Source organism: Cavia porcellus, unplaced genomic scaffold, assembly GCF_034190915.1.
Source record: "Cavia porcellus strain 051 isolate PalLab524CR breed Dunkin Hartley unplaced genomic scaffold, mCavPor4.1 scaffold_22, whole genome shotgun sequence".
NCBI lineage: Eukaryota > Metazoa > Chordata > Mammalia > Rodentia > Caviidae > Cavia > Cavia porcellus.
This window is the reverse complement of record NW_026947505.1, coordinates 50,040,220-50,059,904: the sequence shown is the minus strand read 5'-3', so window position 1 is coordinate 50,059,904 and position 19,685 is coordinate 50,040,220. Positions and strand designations below refer to the sequence as shown.

The following is a 19,685-nucleotide window of genomic DNA, read 5'->3' as shown; positions in this document are numbered from 1 at the left end:
TTCAATCACAGGGACACATAGAATGAAGATGTTTTAGAAGTGGCATTTTAGATTAAGTGCCCCAGAGCATATTTAAATGCTGTTAGGAAGAAATTCACACACGGCCAGAGGCTAAAGATACAAGAAGAGGAAATTACTAGTGGAGCGAGATCACTGAGAATGAGTAACAGCTCTAGATCAGATGGGGGGAAATAAATTTTTAAAGGCAGTACACTTCTTCTACTGGAACATGCAATAGATTGGATGAGTGCAGATGCAGACATAGTTTGTATATTTAGTAACACAAGAGTGACAAAACTCCAGCCTCATAGGACCTATATTTTAAATGAGGCATGAAGGAAGATAATCTTAATACAGTGAATGTGTGATGTCAAGTGATGAGATAGTAAGGAAAGGACAGGATGCAGTGAACCAACTCTTCTAATTTTCATGGAACAAGGAAGTTGCTGTGACTCGAGACTTTTCATAATAATATCAAGAAAGTCTAAAGAGACGATAGAGGCTGTTCATTGTAAAGTCTGAGCAGGGTAGAGGGAGTATATCCTGGACAGAGTAGGAACAAAACTCAATAGTAAAAAGAATAAATGTTGGTTGCCACAAATTTATAGCATAATAGTATATTAAGACTAAAATTAATATTGTATGTCAGGTAGAAATTTCCCAAACTTACTTTGTTCATGGTATGTTAAGTGTCACCAATTTTTTTTAATTGTGGTCCCCAATTTTCTAGTCTTCCTGTATGTCCCATTAGACAGAAGATTTTATTAGGGCAGAGACTATGACTGACTTGTTCATTTAACACTGTAGAAACAAACATATAGTTTCAACTGAATTGACTTTAAATTGCAATAGTTGTATAATACAAGCTCCCATCAAACGCTCAGTAAGTGGAAGCTAAAAATGTCCTTATTGTTATTTCTATTTTGATAGTAGGGGACAGCTCCTAGTTTCCAGACATTTGCATTGAAATAAACATTTACTGAGTGAAAAGCTCAAGTTAGAGCTAGCATATTGAATTATACCTGACACTGCAAGCCTCTCAAGTATTTCTCGACTTTATTTTCACTATCCTAAATGCTGACTTCTGGAATTTCATGTTGTGTTATTTAAATAGGTAACAAAAATCCAAGAAATTAATTGTAAACCGTCACCGTAGAATGAGGTTAAAAGTAATTTAGTAAGAAACCTTAGAAATGCCTTAAGCTAGGTCAGTTTTAAGTACAGGTGCTTGCATAGTTTCAATTCCTTGACCACTAGGTGGTGGAACAGAGTCCCAATTCTAGCAACAGAATTCTTTCAATAGGTTTGTTCTTCTCCCTCAGTGCTCACATAGGGTTTTGCATGTGAAGAAAATCCAGTACAATTCTTGAAAGCTTCGGCTTGGGAGGCAGAACGCTCAAAAATAAAAGTGGGTGGTTAAAACTGATGAGAGAGGAAAGGCGGAAACACAGTTCAAGCCCTGAGGAAGCTAAACTACATCTCCCAGGAAGCCACGGGCTGGGTTTCGCGTTACGCATTCATAGCGGCCCTTCCCAACCTGTTCCCATCCCCGCACTGTTCCCAGCAATACAGAAAGCTTCGGGGCGCAAGCTGGTGAAGCAGCTACGCCTAAACGACCACGGTATCTTGCTGAAGGTGGTGCTTCCAATCTTTGCTACCAGAGGACCAAGGAAACCCATGGCTGCCGAGTTGTGTCTCTGAGCCACGTGACCACCCCAGGTCATGTGACCTGGGAGCGCGGCCGCGGAGGTCTGTTACCCTGACGACCGCAGGCCCGCACGGACCTTCGGGAAAGCGCGGGATTCAGAGGCACAGGTTGGTGAGCTGTGGACGCTCACCTTCTAAACCACCTTGGCCGAGGTTGTGCCTTAAGGCTTTCCTTTGTCGGGTCAGGCTCCTCTTGCGCCTGGACCCTACTGCAAAGGCGCCTTCGTTTACCTGTCAGCCTCCAAACCCGCGCTTCCTGAAGCCAGGACACCGCCAGGCTGAGGGCCTTTTGGTGGATCGCGCCTCTTACCAAGCTGTTGAACAAAACCTTAACCGCGATCGCTCTGGCCTGGTCCAGAATGCTGATAAAGGGAGGAAGTGTAGTTCTGCGAATTAGGAAAGGTACGGTCAGGGCCGCTGGCCTACTTCCTTCCTCCCTTCTCTGCAAAAGAAAACTGGGGTTTATGGAGCCTCAAAGAGTTAAAATCTCGAAGTTGGGCTCTTTCTGGGGGAAAGCCGAAAGCTTTGCTTTGCAAACACCGCGTTCTGCTCGCGGCGGCATTATCTTTGTTGACCTCCGTTTCCTTACACCCCACCCCCGTAGTGCTAATTTGTGTACTCTAAAACACAAATTTGTACTTAAAGACTTTAAGTACTGAGTCTCTTAAATCTGTTTGTCTATACCTGGAAACATCTATATCTGGAAAATATATTTGACAAAACAACATGGAAAATAACTGAGTCAGGAAGCACAAACTGGTCTTTACAAGAAAAAACTGATTCTTTCTGTTTGCTAATTTATTTTTGAGATTCTCTTTGAAGACCCACATTGTGCCTGGAAGGTGTTACATAAAGTGCAAATAAATACAAGTTTAAGAAATATTGGAGATTCCACCTTTTACCAACTGGAGTTAGCAGATGACAGTTTGTAATTCTGGACCCCTAGTGGAAGTAAAGGTTTTGAGCGGCTTATTCAAATTGGTTCACTATAGAATTAGGAATCTCTTGACTAGTTTATGGGTAATAATTGTGCATCAATAGTAAGTAATAGTGAAATTTCTGAAGTTTAAGTCTGGCCGTTTTCATGATGCGATGAATTTTCTCAGTAAGTTTTTTCTTTTGTTGTTTAGCATCACTGTTGTAAATACTTCAGAATGTTTGCTTTGGGAAATGAAAATTATTGACAATGGCTCATTATTCTAAAGAAGAGCTGGATGAACAATTTGAACAGTTTATGAAGGAGGTGAGTTTATGTCTTTAAAAAGCAGTATTTAAATTTATCTCAAATTCATCTTTCAGTTCTTACCTTTAAGATAAAATCATTCTATCAACAAACTGTCGACTTTACCTCAGAATATACTTATCATCCCTCTGATGCTGCTCCACCTGTTAATTGAATACCATCATCGCACCTGGCCTCTTGCAACTATTACCAACCAGTGACCTTCCCCACACCCAGATGAGCTGTTATTTTCATCAGACTCTTCAATCCCAGGGTAAAACCATATCTTCCTGTCATATGTAGGGTAAAATCCAAACTGGTGTTACCTTATGAAGGCTGCCATAGTTTTGCTTATATCTACCTTACTTAGTTATATCATGCTTTCCCTTCATCCACTTTATTTATTTTTTTTTTTTTGTGGCCTTTTTTCCCCCAGGCATGTCACCTGTTTCGCCTTAGGATAGTGGTGGTGAACCTTTAAGACCTTTCAGTGATAACTTACACAAGCTGCAGCAGCATGTGTGCCATAGGCTAGCCACCGCTGTTTAGAGGCTGTGTGCTGCCTGTTCCCTCCAGCAACAGTGTTGTTAACTAATTCCTTTCCTGATTGGTGAAGATCTTACTTTAAATGTTAGTGCCTCAAAGAAGCTTTTTCTGATGACCTAGTGAGAAGTAATGCAGTTTTTTACTCTATCATGTACGTAATTCCTTACATACCACTTATCACCATTCATTATTTTTCTTCTGTGGGTCTGTTTTCTACTTTATAAGAACACATGGTCTGTGACATGATAGTTAATCTCTTTGTCAAGTATGCAGGACCTAAAAGATGCTTAGTAAATATCTTTTGAATGAGAAAAGGGCTATGCCACATGCTCTGTATTTTCATTCAGGGAAGTGCTTATTCTTCAGTCATTAATCAGCTTTTTAAAATTAGCTTTAATAAGATAACATTGACTCATTTAAAATAGGTATTTTAGGTGGTTTTACACATATAAAACCAATGCCACAACTTGTTTTGGAATATTTTTGTCACCCCAGAAAGAAACCCTGTATCTATAGCAATTATACCCAATTTCTCCTGTTCCTCAGCCTCAGACAATATTCATCTAAAGATTTGCCTATTGTGAACATTTCGTAGATGTGAGTTACATCATATATGCTCTTTAGAGTCTGGCTTATATTATTTATCATAATGTTTTCAGGGTTCACCCATGTGGTAGCATGTATTAGTACCTCATTTCTTTTTCTAATGTTTCGTTGTATGGCTGTGCCACATTTTGTTTATCACTCATCAATTGGTGAACATTGGGGATCTTTCCACTTTTTGGCAGTTTTGGATAATGTTGTCTGAATAATCATAACATTATCAAAAATAGATGTATGTTTTTAAATTCTTATAATTGCTGAGTTATATGGTAACTCTGTGTTTAGCTTTTGAGGAACTGCCGGACTATTTTCCAGAGTGACTGTGCTATTTATATTCCCACCAGCCATGTATTATTTTATGAAGGTTCTAATTTCCCCGTTTGCTTATAAACACTATTACTGAGGATCAGGTTTTTTTTTTTTTTTTTTTTAATAGGGGGTACTGGGAATCAAACTCAGGACTTGGCACTTGCCAGGCAGGTTCTGTGCTGCTGAGCTGGCCCCATGTTTTGTTTTTAATGATAGTAATTTGGAAAGCAATGTAAAAGGTGTTCAAGGCCAGAACACTTACAGTGGGTATTCTGTTTCCTTTTCTAATTTTTCTATAGTGCTGCAAGATTAGTGGCCTGTGCCTATGTTATAGATTAATCAATTGGAAAAATTGGGGGAGGAAAGAGAAGGGGAACATTTCAAGGTAATATGATGCTTCGAGTTTAAGTGGAAAATGATGCAACTAGCCAAAAAATTGAAACGAAATGTTTTTCTGCCCTCCTCTCTTTGTATTTGCCAATGAAGAGGATGAGGTCTTTTTGAAGATTTTAACATTGACATTTTTGCAAGTTACTGAGATAGTGTGTTTTATTTGGCAGGTAGGAATCTGTGTGGTCATTTTGGAAGTTATTAATGTCATAGTTTGAGGGCATGGTATAGCAGAAAATAGACAAGCTTTAGTCTGAATTTATGTAGTCTAAATGCACATCCTGACAAGATCAGGCATGTAAATGTGTATTTTGGCTCCAGAAAAAAGTGTGCAGAATGAGGATAAAAAAGGATCAAGAACATAGTCTCTTACTGAGGAAATGAGCGAAACAGCCGCAAGCTATTAAAACAGTGGGAATTGCCACAGAGCTGCGGAGGCGCAGGGTGGACATCATACAGGTGAGGCCCAAGAGAGATTCAAGAAGTACGTTTGTCACCAGAATGAAATTCCATGATGAGACCTTGGAAGATGACTGCCAGGCGGCCTGCATTTATGCTGTTTAGGAGGCCTTAGATACCTGCAGTGAAGCCAGTTTTGTGGAAACTAAATCCTGAAGGGTTGAGCAGTTTATTCAAGAATTGGTTATAAAGGAAAGTGATGGTGTAAAAGGGAAACAGGAATGAGAAACTTAACCTGTTTTGTTTTATTTTATTTTCAAAGTAGAGTAGTCTGGAGTATCAGTCTTTTACTCCAGAGACTTGCCCACTGCTGGGCCTGGACTTGTGTGGGGTTTGTAGCGCCCAGCAGCTTTCTGACCTGAGGGGAGGGGCCGAGTGGAGAGCAAAGGGAGGGGAGGCCCAGAGATGAAGTGGGAAGCAGGGCGTGGCCCGGGGAAGAGAAGTGACTTCTCTGCGGGTGCTGTCCGGAGTGGAGGAGAGAACTGTCCCCTGAGTAAATTCAGAGGTGGAGGGAGGAGAGTGGGCGAGTGCCTTACTAAGATCTGCATGTCCTCAGTGGAGGTGTAGGCCACCTTAATAAGAGAGGAAAATACTGAGATACGAGTAGGAGATTTAGAAGTGTAAAATTTTGAACTGATGGGTAGATGAAAATACAAGTTTGTTAATCTGTGGGACAAAATGCTAATTTCTGTAGTCAACATCATTATCCTCTGCACCCAAGAAATTCGGTTCTTCCTTGTCTTGGAATCCCGTGTCCTTCTGGACTAAGTCTAAGTCATTTTGCTTAGCCTCCGCTTTATCTTAGACCCTAGACTACATCTCAGCAGGATGGTATCCTTCCTTTTCTTTCTTTTGCTAAACAAAGACCTTGATCAAGTTTTCCTTCTGTTCTAGTTTATTCTTTCAATTCCGGGTATGAAATCAACATTCAAAGACATATGCTTGATGTTTGAGCTATTTGACCACATATGCTTATTATCATTTCTGAAAATATGTGTAACTGAACATTGAAAGAACTAATAGAGAAGTACTATTCTTATTTGTGCTAAATCTGGAATTCCTTACAATATAACTTATTTAGCAGTTTGTGTCTGATTTAGCTTTCAGACGATTCTTTTGACAAGTCAAACAGAACACCTAGACAACCTACAGAAGGAGTGAAGAAGAAAGATACAGTACCTTGGTGGTTAACTGAAGATGATGGTAAGTATTGTTGATGTTTAGTTTTAAATTACCTGACCACAAGGGGTCAGTCAACTCTTACAGTTTTGGTTTTGATTATATTTCTATATGTATTTATCTGATAATATAGATTCTTGAGGTTTGATTTGACTGTCATATTACAGTACTTCACTTTATCTGCTATGTAATTGAGAAGATGTTTTTACATCAAATTATTTTACATTGAGATTTAGATTTGTTCATATTGAGGTAATGAATAATCCAGATATATATATATATATATATGTATTTGTTATATTTAATGGTAAATTGATTCAGTAAAATTCTGGCAGTGTGTTAACAGAAACCCATGGGTATGGTTTTAAAAATCTGTTGATTTTTGTATTATATTAATACCTTTAAAAATAGATTACTGCCTTCATGGCAAAAAAAAAAAAATCAGTATTGATTCTGTCTGGCACATACCTATCTTCTCTGGAATATTCCCAGTTACATCTTTACAGATGCAGAATTACTCTGAGTGATTTCTTACACTTGCCTTTAGTAAGTGAGCCTTCTGTGACTGCCGCACTATGATTTACGGTAACTATATATCATATATGGTACCGTATATGGTGTATTTATTGTGTATAACAGTGCCGTATCTATAAAGAACCCAGACTACTTTTATTTAACTATTTTTCAGTGTGTAGATCGGTGTCAAATGCCATTTTGTAAACTGATAGAATTTCTGCATCTCTTCTCCAGGGGAAAATTTACCTATGGCCTGTTTTTGCCATAAAATTAAGTCTGCTGCTGAGTGTGGTGGCACAGGCCTGTAATCCTAGCACTCTGGGAGGCTGAAGCAGGAGGATCGTAATCCCAGTGTGAGCAACTTAGTGTTTTGTGAGACTCCATCTCAAAATAAAATTTAAAAATGGGGGCTGGAGGAGTGTTCTCAGGTGTGGCCCAGAGCGAAGGCCCTGGTTCAACCCCTAGTGCCGCTGGGAAGCAAAGAGAGAGAGTCCCAACTTCTTGATGTGACAGTTGGGACTCTGTACAGCCTTAACTGGAAGCTTCCCTTCCTGCCCCATGGGCTGCGCCCGTGCCAGTTACTCCACATACCCTGTAAACACCTTTTCTCATCTCTGTGCCTTGTCATCCTTTCTTGCCGTTATAGTGCTTTCCTCCTGCCTCAGCCTCCCTGACTGTGGGGATTGTAGGCGTCCACCCCAGAGGTGCAGTCCGCAGATAACAGAGGGCTGCCTGTGCTGTTAAAGAACTTTTGATATTGTGCAACCTGCATTGTTTCTTTACTCTTGGAATTAAGAACGGAACTTAGCCCTGGCTCCGGAGGTGGGCGGGGCATGCCCATTGACTCTAGCTGTAGGCTTACTTTCTCCAGCATGGCTCATCTGTTTGCATCCTCAGCTTTGGCCTGCTTTTCCCATTGTTAAACCCATGTACTTACTATTTCTCCTGCCTTTGGTTATGTCTCTTTCCCAGTTTACCTAGTTACCTTTTACTCTCTCTTTTCATTTTAGCAGAATTGTTACTTCCTTACAGAAATACTCTCGAGTTTTCCAGTCACAGTAAAACCCCATCCCCATTAATACCGCTTCCCTTCAGAGTTGTAGGGTTGAGCCAGGGACATAGCTCAGTGACAGGGTACCGGCCTGGCAGGTGTGAGGTCCTGAATTCAATTCCCAGTTCAGAAAACAAAAAAACTCCAGGCTTGTAATTCATATTTAATTCTCCTCTGCAGACCCTGATGCTTCCTAGTAACCTCCAACGTTTACTGATTTCTTTCTCTCATCTTCTGTTAGACTTTAAATGGTTTTTCTTCATTGCTTCTTCTAGACCTTTCTCCCTCCAGCCTCCTACAAAGCATATCGTCAGAACCACTGCTGCTTCTCCTTGTGGCATTGTCTACTAATGTCCAAGTTAGTCTTATTCTTCAAAGACACTAGTTCCTGTTTTGCTGTCCAGACCTGTTGTGTAATTCTGGTTGGTTTTATTAAGGACATAATTAATCCCTTCAGTACCCTGACTTTTGAGTTCCTTGAACTTTTCTACACCAAAAACCTGATCATCCCTAGTATTCCCTCTCCAGTCCCTCTAACAGCTTTTCAGGTCACTAATCATGAAATCCAGTAGCCTGCAAGCTATGACCCTAGCCCTGTGCTGTGACTTCTCTGAGCTCTCAGTTTTCCCTTGCTGATGCCATTTTAATTCCTGGCCTTCTGATATGGAAGCTTTTTACATGTTTCCTTTCATTTCACAAACACTCTTCCTCTAAGTATTGCCATGGATTGACCCCTCGTCTCCACCAAGTCTTAGCTCAATGTCAACTTTTCCTTGATGGTGTTCCTTGCTACCCTCCTTAAATGGTGCAGGATCCTTACTCCTGCGTTCCCTATCCCTCTTGTTTTGATTTTCTTCTTTGCACTTGCCATTTTTTAATGTGATATTTGATTGTAATGTACTTACTTCTTTTACTTTTGCCTGTCTCCAGCCACATAAATGTAAGCTTCATAAGGGCCGGAGTTTTTCTGTTATATTCACTATAAATCCCCAGCATTTAAAACCGTATCTGGTAGGTAGCAGGCACCAGGGAATATTTGTTGTTTGTAGTCTCCCTCTTCAAACTTTAGGTTTCATAATGGAAAGGATAATCCCTATATGGCTGGTATTCATTCTGTTCTAGGGACACAATTTATCAAATCTGAATAAAATAGATAATATTTGAAACCCATGTAAATATAAATTACAGGTTTTGCCCATGATTCATGTAACATTTTTAAAACTTTATTTAAAAACAGTTTTTGAACCTATTGAGAAAAAAGTGGAATATACCCATTGCTTTCCTAGTAATCGTAAGTAACTCGTGGCTAGTCATGTTTCATGTGTATCCTCTCTCCACCCCACTGTTTATATTCGAACAAATCTCACCATATCACTTTTGCCACAAAGTCTTCAAAGTATCTCTTAAAATAACGTCTCTGTTTAAAGAAATATTATACAAGAAATATGATAATAAGTTTTTAATGTCATCTGATGCCTAGTCAATCATAAAACACTTAATGCTTTTAATATAGATTAGCTTCTGAGAAAATTTCACATTCCAAACTGCTGTGAGAGATTGTGATAACTTCGCTCCCTCAACAGTAGACACCCTGCTGTGCTAAGAATCTCTCCTATACATAGCCACTGTTCTTAATGTTGTAAAATAAATGACTTTTTACAAGTCTTTTAAGAATATTTCCATCTTGTTAATGACACTAACAAAAGGTCTTGTCCAGCCCCTGTACTTGTCCTTACTTACACTGCTTTGCCTTTCATGTGTTGTTTGGCTGCTTCATGCTGTTGTTTTTTTTTTAAAGTTACACAAGTCAACAAAAATTTTGTAATTAAAGCAAACAAGAGGGAATAAGGTAGGAAAAAATGGCAAACTGCATTAGCTATTTATACTTCAAAATAATTTTTTAAAATCTTGTGTAAACTTTTGAAATATTCCATTTATAAAAGATTCACTACAGTCAAGCGGAATTAGAGTTTTTCTTTGTGAATTCTGTGTACAATGGATTTTTATTTAATAGATTTATTTTTTAGCTGCTATGCACAATTTAACATAATAGTAATACCCTGTTGTCATATTGATCAAAATGGTTCTCTTGGCATAAATACCCAACCATGTTAAATCCAATTCTTAGGACTACTTGGAACAAACATAAGCTATTTGAAGACAAAGAAGACTTCTCACCCAGCGATGGAAACAGAAGAAGAGTCTGCTGAAAAATCTCAGCTTCTTAAGAGCAGTGGAACATCTATCTTAAGTGTTGACAGTTTGGAGACAAATGGTAAGAATGTAAAGAATATGCGTTGATAAACTATTAATATACTTATATTCATAATTTTACAAAAATTAACTAATGACTGTCTTGGAGCCTCTTTTACTGAACCATATAGACAGATTTAGTATCTTCTCAGATGTTTAGAATTACAGATCTGGAGAATCCTTAAATTCTATAATACTGATTTTGATTACAAAGTTACTTGAGAGATTGGTAAACTATTTGTAAAAAATCTTCATTTTACTGTGTAATGTTAATAAATGTATCACTTAAATTTTATCATAATTCTGTGTATTAATAAAGTGTGTTTGTGCTTTCCATTTAGAACTCATAGTTTCTGAGCTCAGTCATAGTGTTCTTGGATTGGGATTGGACACGTTAGAAGAACAAGAAGAGAAAGAACAATTTTTTTCCAGGCTTGAGAAAGGCTTGACATCATCCATTGACTATTCAAGGTTAAACAAGGAATTGGATTCCAATGACTCCACACATTTTAAAGGTGTAACCAGGTAAAGTAAATACAATGTAAGTTATTAACTGACTTTTGTGTTTTTCCTGTATTTTTGGAAGGCTGACGTATGCAGTGACTCATAGAAAAACCTAACAGTCAAAATTAACTCTTCTCTTTTTTGTTATGGTCAGAGTTTTTCTTGTGTATGAACAGAGTGTCTTAATTTGTAGTGTGAAACCCCATTCTACCTATAAATACCTGAAATTTCATACTTAAGATATTGTTAAAACTGTTGGTACAATGTCCTTACTAGGAAAGGAATTAAGTGATTTTCGACAAGTAAAATGGAGGGGGGGGTCCAGATTACCATTATAAACTCAGGAAAAAATAAAATACAAAAATAAAAAATACAAGTCAGTCAGTACTAGGATGTCTTACCTATGTGTGGTTGACTTGTGGTTTTCAGGGCACTTCATTAATCCTGGAAATCTTCCTAGTTGACTAAGCTGTTCCTCTCTCAAGATAATAGACCATTCTCAAGACCTTTGTGATACCTCAGCTCTTTAATGTCCTCACATTAGTCATCTATGTAATTATTTTGTTATAAATGGAAAGCACATTATGATTTTATGTTAGATTTGCAGAATACAAAAGTGTAATTGAGAGTGAGAAGCTTAACTGCTGATTATTAGCCTGGTGCCAGCATGATTAATTTCTTACATGATGAAGCAGTACATTTACTAGCATGAAATGTTTAGGGTCTGAAACCGATATCTTGCTTACAAACTAACAGATTAACCTTCTCATTTTATGGATATTGACAGTAAACATGAAATTCCTCAGAGAAGCAGAGGATCTTATTTCTTACCACAAAAGTAATAACCCACTGTCTGTTTATCTGAACTGATTCCTGTGCCCCAAAAGTTTTACCAGGGCAGACAAAGGATCCACAGTGTGTCCTCTGCACATGCAGTGGGTTGTGTTGTAGAAGAGAAACACTGAGCTTGGGGAATCTATTACTACTTTTATAGTAAATGGAAGTAAGCTTGCTCTTGGGGTGGAAACATTACTCACAGCTCAAGATTGATTACTACAAACATACATTGAGAAAGACTTAGGTAAACAATGGTCAGGACCTTGCATTGTTGAGGTGCCTGGAAAGAACATGAAGGGGCACTCATTGCCTATAGTCCTTGCCTCTGTCAACAGTGACAATACAGATTAAGTGTTTATCGGGTTTTTGGCTTGAATATGGATCTTCCTTAACTTTGAATTTTCTGTAACTTTTTCTTATTAATAACGTTCTTAAGTATTTGTATTTTTGATCCAGAATAGGCTAGTCAGTATGTGGCATGGCATTGAGTATATAGTATTAGCAGTTTGCAGCTATTATTGTCATATTCTTGTAGTTTATCAGGTATGCTAATGATTTCACTGAAGACAGAGTTAATTGATTGGGAAAGGTAGAACTGACTCAGTTTGAAAGGACTAATTAGTAAATGAACTAATATGTCCTGTGTAATCAAAACATGCTCAAGCTCATTTGTCCCTTGCTTTTGAGTCTTGATTTAAGACTCCTGTTTGCTTCTGTTTCAAGGTTAAATTGGATATTGACATGTAAGATGAATAGTTTTTCCTTGGTCGTTACATAGACTTCACTGGATATCATAACTTGAGATGAATTCTTAATCTTTAGTAAAGAAAGAATTTCTAGATTTATAAAATAATGTTTATACATACAGATGCAAATATTTATGTACTAAATTGCCCATACTTGTACATAAATTAAGAAAAACTGCATTTTTTTATTGTTTGCATAACTATAGTTAGCCTTAGACTTTGAGGAGCCTTTATTTTCAAAACATTTTTCGTTTTGGTTTTGATGAAACAAGAATACTTGAGACATAATTTTATGTTAATTAAATATTTTTTCCAGTTTTGAAGCTAACATAGGACTAACTGAAGATGAGCATGAGAATGAATCAAAACATGAACAATTGCCAGGTAATTCTATTGGTCTTTGATTTTATAATATGTGAGAAAGAGCTTTGAACAGTTAGAGTGGAGTTGCCTGTGTTATAATCGGAGCTGCTAATTAATTATCCAGAGTGAATTACTATCTCATTTATTGGGAGCAGGCAGTGGATCAGTTGGAAAGACAGGAGAAAAGGTGTTTTTTTTTTTGTGCCAATACTGGAAAATTGAAGCTCAGACAAAAATCTGCTGAGAACATGGCAGTGCGCAAATACACCTTTTTCATATATTGACTTTGAGTGTGTCTGCACTATTTATACTTAAAATAATTTTCTTGTGAGGGACATACAGCTGGGTTTTGCTTTTTTATTTAGTATGTCTACCTCTGACTTTTAATTTTCTACCCTTTACAAAAATGTATTTTTGATATGGATTGTTACTGCTTTGACATTGTTTTCTTTCTATCACTTTTGTTGCTTTTGTGCTGCATTCTATTGAATCATATTCCATCTTTTTTTATTTGTACATATTTTGGTACATAATGTTTATGATCTTTGTGAGGAATTTTGGTACATGTAGATTTTACAACTTTTTAAAATTTTATTCGTACTTTCTGGCAGTACATGAACTGTACTTTCATCTTGGGGGTAGTTGCATGTATGTAACATAATTAATGTAACAATTCTTTTTTAACCCTTTCTTTCCCCTCTTCTTTCCTCCATCTCTAAATTCCCTTGTCCCATTTTCATTCTTATTGTTACTATTTAATTCATTTTTATGACACATAATATTTACATTAATTGCAGATATTTAGTACATGTAATTGACACATCTTAAAGTATTTTACTTCCTTTTCTCATTTTCCTGGATCCATCCTGACTTGCAAAAGATGTATCTCCTTGTTTCCTTCATAAATCCTTTCTTTTGCCTTTCATATGTATTTTGCCTTGCTCAAATGAGAGATACCATACAATATTTAAGTTCTTGTGTGTTGTATTTCTCTTAAGATTGTATTTTCCAATTGTATCTGCTGTCTAGAATTTGTCTTCTATAGCTAAGTACTATTCTATTATATATACTAATACCACTTTTTTTTTTATCCATTCATCTGTTAATGGGCATACAAGTCACTTCCAGGATTTAGCTATTATGAATTGTGCTACTGTAAGTATTGGTATTTGTATATCACTATAGTGTGATGTCTCCAGCCCTTTTGGAAAGATACTTAAAAGGGAATAGCTGGGTCAAATGAAATTTCTAGTTTTAATTTTTTGACAATTCTCTGTTTTATTTTTTAGTTTAATTCATGGTGAGAAATATGGGTCCAGCTTCAGTCTTCCATAAATAGCCAATTTTCCCAGCACCATTTGCTGAGCAGACTGTCCTCCAACTTATGATTTGGGCCACTTTGTCAGAGATCAAATAGTCAAATATATCTGGAGGTGTTCTTGTATCTTCTATTCTGTTCCATTAATCCACAAGTCTGTTTTAGTTCCAGAATGTGCCGTTTTTATCATGCTTTGGAGTTAGGTGTTGTAATGTTTCCTGCTTTGCATGTTACCCAGGATTACTTTCGTGTTCTGAGTCTTATGGTTCCTATGGAGTTCAGGATGGTTTTCTCTAGGTCTATGAAGAATGCTGTTGGGGTTGCTCTGAATCTATATATCAGTTTTGTGAGTAGGGTCATTTGGCAAATACTGGTTCTACCTATCCAGGAAGAGGGACCATCCTTCTATTTTCTGCTATGCTCTTAGATCTTTTTTTCAGAAGACTAGTTTTCTTTGTAGATGGCTTTTGCTACCTTGGTTAGTTTAATTGCTAGCTGTTTCTCTTGATGTTACTATAAATATATTTTCCTAATTTCTTTCTCATTGAATCATTGTATTGATTTTGTAACATGCTAAATTGCTGAATATGATTATTTTGAGGTTTTTGGCAGAATTCTTTGGGTTGTCTTCGTAAAGTATAGTATCATCTGCAGTAATAATTTTACTTATTTCTTTCCTGTATGTGTCCCTTTATTTCTTTCTCTTGCCTGATTACTCTGGCTGATGCTTCTAGTACTATATTGAACAAAAGTACAGATACAGGCATCCTTGTCTTGTTCTTGATTTTAGATTTCGATGTTTTACCATTTAGTATGATGTTGGCTGTTGGTTTATAAATGGACTTTTCCTAGATTCAAATAAGGTCCCTTACCTACTTTCTTCAAAGTTTTTATCATGAAGGGGTGTTGGATTTTGTCAGAAACCTTTTTTGCATCTTGATATGGTCATGTGGTTTTTGTCCTTGGTTTATGTGACGTGTTGCATTTATTTATTTGCATGTACTGGACCATCTTTGCAATTCTGGAACGACACCTATTTGGTTGTGATGTAACTGCTTCTTGGTTATGATGAAACTACTTGACATGATCCTTTTGATGATGTGTTTCATTTTATTTTCTAGTATCTTGAAAGTTTCGCATCTGTGTTCATTAAGGAGATTTCCCTCTCATTTTCTTTTTTCATTGCATCTTTGTCTGGTTTGGGGATCAGGCTGCTGGCTTCCAGAAATAAGTTTGGAACCAATCATTCCAACTTCATTTAAGAGTTTGAAGAGTACTGATGATGTATCGTTCTTGAAGCCTTTGGCGAATTCTGCAGTGAATTCATCAGGTTCTGGGTTGTTTTTAGTTTTTTTTTTTTTTTTTTAATTACTGTCTTAATTTCATTGCTTGTTACTGAGCTCAGTGTTTTTTTGTCTTCTTGGTTTTGTTTTGGTAATTTGTTCAAGAGTAGCAGCTGTTTCCTCAAGGTTTTCCAACTTCTGAGCATACAAATTTTCGTGATAGTTACTGTCTCCTGGGCTTCACCATGTCTGTTGTAATTTCGCCCTTTCACTTCTATTGCCTCAGTAAGGCTGGCTAAGGCTTTTTCTATTTTATTTATTCTTTCAGAGAACCAGCTTTATAAATTGTTGATTCTCTGTAATGTGTTTTTAGTCTAAATTTCTTTAATTTCCATTCTGATCTTTATGATTTCCCTTCTTAATTTTAGTTTAGGCTTGGATTATTATTTTTCAAGTGTCTTGAAGTTCCACAGTAGGTTATTTATTTGGCTGTCTCTGTTTTGCTAATATAAGCTATTATTGCAGTGAAGTGCCATTTTAGAACTGCTTTCTTTGTGTCCTGAAGTTTCTGGTATGTTGTACTGCCATTGTCATTTACTTCCAGAAATAGTTCAATTTCTTCCTTGATTCCTGTGACCTACTGATTGTTCAGGAACGTGTTACTGAGTTGTCAAGTGCTTCTAAATTTTCTGTAAATTTTTTTCTGTTATTGATTTGTATTCTCATTGCATAGTGGTCTCATAGAAACCTTTGGTAGTTCAGATTCTTGCATATCTGTTTAAGCAGCCTTAGTAAGTGTCTTAGTTACATTTCTCATTGCAGAAACAAAATAACCTAATACCCAAAGTTAAAGAAGGAAAGGTTTGGCTTGCGTTTGTAAAGGTGTCAGTCACTTTGGCTAGCTGCCAAGGCAAAGGGACATTGCAGAGGAATAGTCCACCCCAAGCAAGTGACGGCAGCAAGTCCAAGCACCCTTAACAGCTTCTTTATACCCCTTTTATATAAGTTACAGGCTTTGGGCAAGTACCCAAAGTCGGTGGACTGATTTAGTAATTACACAACCTTAATCCCAGCACCTCTTAATGTTAGCATTGCACCGTGAATCAGTCACACACTCTAGATCCAGCCACTTCTAAAAAACGCCCAAACTGTGACCACGAGAGGCTTTGGAAGGACATCACAACACAAGTGAAACAGGTAGTATGTGATCTACCTTAGAGAAGATTTCATGCACTGTAAAGGATATAAACTCTGTTGTAGTAGGATGGAACATTCTAGATATCTAGTAAGGTCATATTTTCAAGGGCGTGGTTCAGCTCTGTTTCTTAGCTGATTTGTTTAGTTGATTTGCCTCTTCGTGAGAATACAATGTTAAGAACTCCCACTATGATTGTGTCTTTATTTGTTCTTTTATGCCCAGTGTGTTTGTTTTATGTAGATAGCTGTTACTATGTTTGGTGCATATATATTTACCAGTGTTAGCTTTTCTCATTGGTTTTTTGCCTTGGTTGCTTTTGTGGTTTTTATCCAGGATATTCTTTATTTTCTGGAGTGGTGGTTTGATATTCATGTATCTCTTGAGTTGTTCTTTTTGTTCTATGTATTTTGAGGGAAAGTTTTGCCAGGTATGTTAATGTAGGTTGGAAACTGCTTTTAGGGCTTGAAATACTTTACTCCACGCTCTTTTGGCATGTGAAGTTTCTTCTGAAAAATCTGTTGTAATTCTAGTAGGCTCACCATTTATATGTGACTATTTTTTCTCTGATTGCTTTTTAAAATACTGTTTTTATTGTTAGACATCTGGCATTGTTTTAGGTAGCTTCTTTTTTTAATCACACTCAAGGTTCTGCAGGGCTCACTTATTTGTAAGCTGAACTCTTTTCTTATATTTGGGAAGTGTTCTGCTTTGGTTTCTGTAAACTAATTATCCCTTGGGCGTTGTCTACTAGTTTCTCTCTAATCCAGGTAGGTTTATGTTGGTCTTCTTTGTGTTACCTCATTGCTGATAGATGAGTTTTTCTTGTTTCTTTTATCTCTTTGTAGCAAGCTTCTCTGCTGCATCATCATAATTTACTATTTTGTCCTCAATTTTAAGAATCTTGTCTTCCCATTGATCATTTCTGCATGAATTCTATAGTTTTCTGTCTGATTCCTTTTTAGTTCTTATCTTTGGAAGATTTGTCATTCATGTTTTGAATTGCTTTGGTCAGCTGTTCTAATTTTTGTTTCCCCAAATCCACAATGATCATTTTGTGTGATAATGCCATAAGCTTTTGAGTCATGTCCTATTTGAACTTTGTTTCTTTATCTCTGCTTTAAATAATTCATAGAACTTTGCTACTTGGTGTTTACTTTCATGTCTATTTATGCCCCATAGATCTGCTATGGGAGAGTTGAGAGACATTGGGGGTCTTTGGATGCCTTGTTTTCCCATAATCTGTGTATGTGATTTTTTTTCCTTTTTTCTTTTTATTTATTTATTTATTTATGTTTTTTGGTTTTTTGGTGCTGTGAGTTGATGTCCTTGTAATACGAAAAGAGCTTATAGTCAATATGAAGATATTTTTAATGAGATGCTACCTTCCTATGACGTATTTTTGGCTTAATTTGTCCAGAAATTTATCCCTTCAGCCCTTTAATGTAAGCAATTTGGACTCTAGTTTTGAGGAAAGAATTGTTTCTAGTTCTAGCAGCATAAACAAAACTGTAAAAGTAACCGAGCCAAAAACCAGTTATATGTTGTTTACATGTGACAGACCTTGGCATTTACTGCATTTCTTTTTTTTTTTTTGGGGGGGGGGTCTGTAGTTTTTTTTCTAATTGTCCTCTGACGAACAATGCCATATGTATGTACTTACAGTCTGCTTATACCTATTAGAGCCTACTTTTAAATAACTACTATGTCACTTCCATGAACAGGAAACCCTTCCATTTTCCTATTTTGTCATTCATTTTCTTCTACATATCTTAAATCTTGCAGTATTATAGTGCTTGGTAATAGTTATTTTGAAATATTTTAAATATAAAAATGTATTTATATTAAGCTGTGTATTTCCCCACATATTTACCAAGGACTTTGTATTCTTTTGTATGGATTTCAGTTTCTATCTCAAATTATATTTTAAAATATATGTTACAAACCTCCTATAACATTTCTTTCACTTCAGTTACTGCTAGGAACAAATTTGCTCAGCTTTAATTTGCCTAAAATATATTTTTCCTTCATTGTTGAAAAATACTTTTGCTTAATATAGAATGTTTATAGTTTTCAGGTTTTTTTTTGTTTTGTTTTGTTTTTTTAAGTTAAACACTTTGATTCCATTCTGTTGTCTGGTGACTATATTTCTAATGAGAAGTCACTGGTAATTACTGTTACTTAGTATATTCAGTCATCATTGTTTTGTTTGTTTGGTCTTTTGAACCAGGAATTGAACTCATGACCTCGTACTTGCCAGGCATGTACTTATGCTGCTGAGCTAAATCCCCGGCCCAGTCATCATTGTTTGTGAGGGACTGGTTTCAGTGTCTCGTAGAAGTACTCAAATCTTCAGATATACAAAGTCCCTACTATTTGCATATAAACTATATATCCTTCCATACACTGTATCTGTAATTTACCTATATAATACCTCATATAGTGAAATAATTCTTATACTGCATTGTTTAGGGTATCATGAGAAGTAAGTCAGTATGTGTTCAGTGCAATTTTTTTTACTATTGGTTAAATTCACATATTTAGAACTCACAGATACAGGTGCTGTTACAGTGCTGTTTTTTTTTTTTTTTTACGATTTTTAAAATTTTATCTTTTGATGGCTTGATGTATGTTTGTGTGCCTTTTTTGTATTTGTCCTGTTATAACTTGATCAATCATCCTTGGTTTTATAGGTTTCATCAAAATAAAAAATAGTTGAACCATTAAATCTTCCAACATCATTTCTGCTTCTTGCCCCCTTACCACCTGCTTCTAAGCCTCAGTATGTTAGGAAACTTAATTTTGCATCCAAAGTCACTAAGACTCTGCTGTATCTTGTAATACATTCACAATGGGGCAATATTCATACGTCTTGCTGCCAGGCAGTGGTACATTCATGACTACTAACATCCATGTACCACTGATGGTTTAGTCTGGCAGAAACGTGTTAAAACTTTCATTTTTTTTCTGTGTTTCAGTTTCTATTGCTGTGCCTTCAAATTCATTGATCTTTAATCTGATGTTTATACCACTCATTCTTTCTTTCTCTTTGACTCTAGAAATTCCTTTCAGATTTTTCAAAAGCATCTTTTTACTGTCTTTTCTAATTTTTTGTTACATGCATAAGTACTTAATATTAAGTATACTCTACAATATTGAATTCAGTATCTCTTTCTATAACCTGCTTTTGTTTCTACTTACGGA

The 19,685-nt window shown here is 36.5% G+C and overlaps 1 protein-coding gene across 5 annotated transcripts in view; it reads left to right on the top strand.

Moving 5' to 3' along the window:
* The window catches only part of Cep162 (centrosomal protein 162), a 73,384-nt gene that overhangs the window by 3,221 nt on the left and 50,478 nt on the right, over nt 1-19,685 (top strand). Inside the window, exons 1-6 of one of the 5 annotated variants that reach the window (XM_063233168.1) lie at nt 1,672-2,109; nt 2,838-2,950; nt 6,337-6,439; nt 10,111-10,257; nt 10,577-10,760; nt 12,639-12,706. In XM_063233168.1, coding sequence (XP_063089238.1) covers nt 2,894-2,950; nt 6,337-6,439; nt 10,111-10,257; nt 10,577-10,760; nt 12,639-12,706 — 559 coding nt within the window. In that variant the 5' untranslated portion in view covers nt 1,672-2,109; nt 2,838-2,893. Of the gene's footprint in view, nt 1-1,671; nt 2,110-2,837; nt 2,951-6,336; nt 6,440-10,110; nt 10,258-10,576; nt 10,761-12,638; nt 12,707-19,685 lie in introns of those variants that run through there. The other 4 variants (XM_063233167.1, XM_063233164.1, XM_063233166.1 and 1 more) reach the window with 4 other exon arrangements.